A 6,000-nucleotide genomic window follows, 5' to 3' on the forward strand; every position below is an offset into this window, starting at 1 on the left:
GAGGGTGCTGCACCAGGCCAGAGGTCTATCCCTCATATAGGTCCAATTACTTTGAAATATGCTTTCTGACCCCATAAAGATAGCTAATTTCTAAAACGTCCTTTCAGAGCAAAGGATGGCAGACCTCTTTTAAAATTATAACATTAACACACATATCAAGTATCTCACATCAAAGATAATTTTAAGGTATAATATATCATAAAGTTTGTATCATATATATATATATATATATATATATACACACACATAAAATCAAGATTCTGAATTCTAGTAATTTTGCCTCCTCATTACAGCTATAAAAATTAGAGATCTGGTAAATATTAAGATTAATTAACATCATAGACTAATACACTCTCTCATTAACAGACATCTTCTGTACCTATGCATGTATTTTAGCAAAGTGGGTATCATTTATGTATAATGATATCCTGACTCTCCGTCTCTTCAGGTTTCCTTTTCAAAAATGTAAATGCTTCAGAGCAAAGTAAGTCTAGGCAATCTTGTGTTCCCTTCAAATTCAAAGAGCAAAAGCAGAAACCTACCTCCTAGCTCCCATTTAGAAGAAATACTTTCAATCCATTTAGGATTTGAAAACACAAAAATTAAATATGCTAGAAAGCATTACTACGCTGAAATAAAAACAGATGATTGAATTTGATTTTGAATGTTTTATTTATAAATGCAATATTAAAATATACAAATTAAGTAGTCTAAGTTTCAGATATTGATGATCTACATAATTCATATCAGTATGAATTCATATGCTTAATCTATAATATATATAATTCATATCATTATGAGCTGATGTATTTGGTGAAGGGAAGACGGAGAAAAACCTGTTAGCTTTTCAGAACTAATATTGAATTAATGGAAGAATTTCTGATGGTTAAAAACTCAGATTATCTCAAACCATGGGTCATTTCTAAAGATAATATTGTCACAAATCCACAAACATAATTATTCAAAACTCTGTGTCTAGCTAGATATTTCAGGATTTTACCTACATATAAACATGTATCTTTGGGGAGGGAAGAAAGGAGACAAATCCCTGCCCAGAGTTTTGTGATGTGTAGCAAGAGGCTTAGCCTACATGCAAATTGCTCACCTTGTACGAGGCAAAGAGCCAGGGTCAGAAGCATTGGCACTGTGGCTATCTTCATGTTGAAGATGATGTAAGTTGGTTACAAGTCTGCTTCTTGCATTGCTCACCAGCTGGTGCTCTAAGACTGAACCCGTGGAGATGCAGCTCACTTTTATATATACTGTGGGCAACACCCACAGCAGCCAACACTGTAAAACCAGTTGTTCAAGGTCAAGATAAACTTAATATACTGCGTCAATTTAGTTTCCATCTTTTAGAAGAAGTCAAGAAGGCAGATTTGTCAAGGAGGCAGATTTGAACACATCTTATTTCTAAAGTAGTTGTAATGTGTTTTCATGATACCTCCCCTAGAAGGGGATAGATTATGTCCAAGGACCCTGCTCAAAATTTAATACTCCACAGTCCTAGAGAAGAACTGAATTCCTCAGCAATACCAGACACACATTCTCACAGACGAGCATGTTTCTAACGAGGCTCCCTTCATAAGTGGGAGGGAAGGGAAAAAGAAGACAGATGGGATTTCCTACCAGGGAGGTAAAGACTGAAAGAGTTCCACATCCAGAGAAAGCTTCTTATAGCAAGAGAAACCAGGATTTCCATTACTTTCATCTGCATCTATTTGAAGTGTCTCAATTCAGTGTCACAGACTCACATGTAAGTTAGAGTCAAATGACCCTAAGGGATAACCTACCAAAATTCTAACACTGAATGTATGTGGGAACAGAAACTCAGAGAAGGAGCAGTGACTTTCCCAGGAGCACCCCATTTAGATGGAAGAGGCAGAGAGGCAGCTCTTAAAGAAGACCACAGTTTCAACATTTTTTCATCTCCATAATCTGCTTCACTCTTGCACATTAGTAAAGGCAGAAACTATGTGAAATCAAAGCTTGCATGCAACTACTTTAAAAAAATTCAATTGGGAGGCTATTATATATTCTAAAGCATCATCTTGTAGTCTAACCAAACATCATGATCATAAACATTAGAGACGTAAGGTTAAATGTCCACAGCCCATCACTCTCAAATCGCTGTTTGGAAAATTTGGCTCAATGAGTTTCCCCTTAAACTAAGTTTACTCCTCATGATTTAGTCTCCCAAGAAGTAAAGAAGAAATAAAATATTTAAAAGTATATAGAAATGTAACTTTTCTAGAGAAAGTTATCTCCTCCTTGGTTCCTTCTTCCATTCTACAAGAAATGCCTTTTGCCTAGCAGCTTACTTTACTCCACTAGCTCCATAAAGCACCTGAAGAAGTCTGCAGAGATGATGGAGACCAAAGCCAAATGGTTTGATTTCAGTATTCCACAGGGTCTCTATATCTACAGAAGGAAAGTATGGGTCCTAATGAGATCAAAGCCCTCTTAAAGACTGTTCCAGAAAACTGATTTAAGGCTGGCCAATTCTGAGATCATGTCAACACTCTGAATACCATCAAAGCCAGAGTATTTCCCTTTTCTTTTTTCATGAGATAGTATTTTTTCTCTAAAAATACAATCATTGGTTTCAAGGTCTGTGTTATTAGCTTTATTTCTTTCCAATGGTTTAGTGAAATCAGTGACCATGGAAAGCAGGTTCAAACTGCATTACTGTTACTGGTTAGAAAAGTGACATCCATCACAGCTTAATAGAAAGAGAATGGGACAGACAGACAGAAAATTTGTTTCTATTCCTGTTTTTGCAATTACCTAGAGCAATGGAAATGAACCTGGCTTTGGTACATAATGGATCTGGGTCCAAATCTTGACTCACTCATTACTAGCTATGTTGCCTTGAGCAAGTCACCTATTTTCTCTCAGCCTCAGTTTTCTAATATGTAAAACAGGGATAACAAAACTATACTGGAGAATTGTTGTAAGAGTTAGAGATAAATCTTGTGTACGTACATATGTGTGTTTGTGCTGTTTAGAACAACTCCAATTGTATGTGATAAGCTTTATAGTTACTGATAGCTGATCTTGTATTCTTATCTCATTATAATGATGTGGTTGTACTAGGTAATTTCTAAGACTCAAAATATAGTCAACATTGCTTAAACGTGGACCACAATGACAGATTTAAGTTTACTCAACATAGAAATAACCCCAATACATTCTGAAGTAAAATGAAAGAGTCAAGGTACAAGATCTTTTCTTCATCCTACCATTGTGTTCTAAACCATGATACCTAAAACAAATCAAAGCATTAGCCATCAAAATTTGCCAAAGTCACTGCTAGGTATCTATCATCATCGATTCCTTATCTCTAGCTGTAAAATCCTCTTCTACATAATGACATACCGATACTAAATTTTTTTATCTTCCATCTACTCTGTTAGACCATATCAAATGTGCCCCAACCATACGCTCTATTATTGATGGTGGGAAAGCTTAATGCCTTACAACAGAATTGGTGACTGTGTAATATGCTCTGCCGAACACCAAATCTAGCCCAAATGGGTAGTATTCCCAGGAGTGGAAGGATAGGGTGGAACAAAAGAACCAGAAGATGACTGCATCTCTGAAGTATCCCTGCTATGAGGAAAGGTCGAAGGAGTTGGTTTCCTTCCTATTGGAAAAGAGTTCCTCAGTGACACCCAGAACCTTCTGAAATGATGAATAAGAAGGGCTGAAACTGATAACCTCTTCTAAAAGGAGGAGGCAGCCAGGGGAAGGCTCAGTGAGCACCCCCAGTACTGGAAGCACACGTCAGCTGGCTCTTGGCATCAGAGCCACTTCTCCCTTTCATTTCAGACATGTTGTAAATCCAGAGGTGACTGATCATGTACTCTGCTAATCACTCCTTATTTTTGAAAACCATGGAATTTCAATGCTAATGAATGGGACTGAGGTTTTAGAGAATTAGGGTTTGAGTTAATAGAGTACTTTTATCTTAGTTTGTCAGAGTACTTTTCTTAAATTCTAAATTCCTTTTTTGCCAGCTCTTTCAATTACCCATCAAACACGTAAGACCCTTTTTCTTATTAAAAAAGAATGAAATTAGGTTGTAAAAAGTATAAACTTTACAACTCAACACATGTATCGAGTGGCCCAGTACCTGAATTCACACCCAGGATACTGACACAGTGGGAAGGAATGAGAAAACAAGGTTTTGTAGACCAGTAACATTACTGAAGACAAAGGTTATTTCCAAAATCCAAAATTAGCAAATTATTATTCAGGTCTTTTCTTTCTCTGGGTGAAATATCCTTGATGATCACAATAGTTTAATAAATAACTACAGTCTCTTACAATTAAATCACCCTCCACATCTTTCCAAACAATCCATCATCCAGTAGCTCTCTTGATTTGTTCAATGCAATGCTGTGAGGTAGCAAAGTAGGTGTTATTATTCTTTCCTTACCTGCAGAAAATGGAGCCATTAATAAACCCGAGAGTAGGAACTAGTCTGGATGGTAATCCCAGTACTGCCACTTTCTCACCGTCTACACCCTAGGTGGCCATTGCTCAGCCTTTCAGATGATTGAGAGAGAACCCAGACATTATCATGCTTTCAACTACTAAGGTACAGCATTCTACTGCTCTCATGGTTCTTTCTACTTGTCCCCTGCTCTCACACGTACACTCACACCCCCCCCAAAACCCTCTCACACATACACACACACACCCCCCCAAAAACCCACAATGACCTGGGCAAAAAGAAGTATGCTGTGACCACGACCAAAAAAGTATATGTCCTAACGGTTCTCAGAAGATGAATTAATTTCTTATCTCTTTTCTTAATTTTTAATGTCCTTTTCTATAATTCTCATGTTTTTACCCATTAATTTAACACATCTGTATTCTCCTTTTTGAACAACGCTAACTGGAAAACAGCCTTTACCCCTCTTCTTATCTTGAAATGTTCCATTAATAGGTACCTTCACTCACTCTCTGAGAATTCCTTTCTGTTTGTCTAGAACGGTTGCTTACATGTCTTAACTATAGTAAATAGTGCTGCTATGAACACTGGGGTGCATGTAGTAAGCCAGAAAGAGAAAGTCAAATACCATATGACACAACTTGTATGTGGAAGCTAAAAAATGATACTGATGAACTTATTTACAAAACAGAAACAGACTCACTGACATAGAAGACAAACTTATGGTTTCCAAAGGGGGAAAGGAGGAGGTGGCAATTAGGAGTTTGAGATTAGCAGATACAAACTACTATATACAAAACAGATAAACAAGGTCCTACTGTACAGCATAGGGTACTGTATTCAATATCTTGTAACATATAATGAAAAGAATATGAAAAATAATATATATGTGTGTGTGTATATGTGTGTGTGTATCACTGTGCTGCATACCAGAGATTAACATAACATTGTGTTTTAAAGAAAAACTGTCTAGAAAGGCTGAGAAACTATAGAGATAAGCATCTCATTTTATCTAAGAACAGGATGGGATGGGCACTGTTTGATCACTAAGTACACAGACCCTGCTATTTATAGATACAATTGTTGCATTTATTAGATTAGGATTAAGAAGACAGGAATGTTTCATTACAATACCTAATTGTTAACTGTGTTAAAATTAACGTATCGGGTTATATTTGGTTCTTAAATACAATCCAGTTGCTCCCTACAGTCAATGCTAGTGGAACCCCGGTTCCACAACCCCACACTATGCATCACCTGAAAATTCAATACATTCTCAAGTCTCCTAGGAGTCATTCTGACTGTAGAAAACAGATGTTTGTGGAGCTACAGTCCTTTGGAGAAAAAAATCACAATAAATGACTTCTGAAGTAGCACTGAGTTTTGGCAAAAGAGTAGTGCATATTTTATAGTGAAATATTTTATGTGTGTGTATACTATAAGAAAGGACAAAATTGTTAGGTTCATAAGCAAATTTAGGAAAAGATATGTATGTATATATATATATATATATATATCTTTATTAAATTATTTGCAAAGAA

The 6,000-nt window shown here is 36.4% G+C and overlaps 1 protein-coding gene across 2 annotated transcripts in view; it reads right to left on the reverse strand.

Annotated features, from left to right (window-relative positions):
* SPINK5 (serine peptidase inhibitor Kazal type 5) overlaps positions 1–1,239 on the reverse strand; it is a 62,685-nt gene extending 61,446 nt beyond the window's left edge. Inside the window, exon 1 of one of the 2 annotated variants that reach the window (XM_072955145.1) lies at positions 1,106–1,239. In XM_072955145.1, the coding sequence (XP_072811246.1) occupies positions 1,106–1,160 (55 nt within the window). In that variant the 5' untranslated portion in view covers positions 1,161–1,239. The remainder of the gene's footprint in view (positions 1–1,105) is intronic. The other variant, XM_031671592.2, reaches the window with a different exon arrangement.
* Positions 1,240–6,000: the final 4,761 nt, after the last annotated feature.

This window comes from Vicugna pacos, chromosome 3 (assembly GCF_048564905.1).
Source record: "Vicugna pacos chromosome 3, VicPac4, whole genome shotgun sequence".
Classification (NCBI taxonomy): domain Eukaryota; kingdom Metazoa; phylum Chordata; class Mammalia; order Artiodactyla; family Camelidae; genus Vicugna; species Vicugna pacos.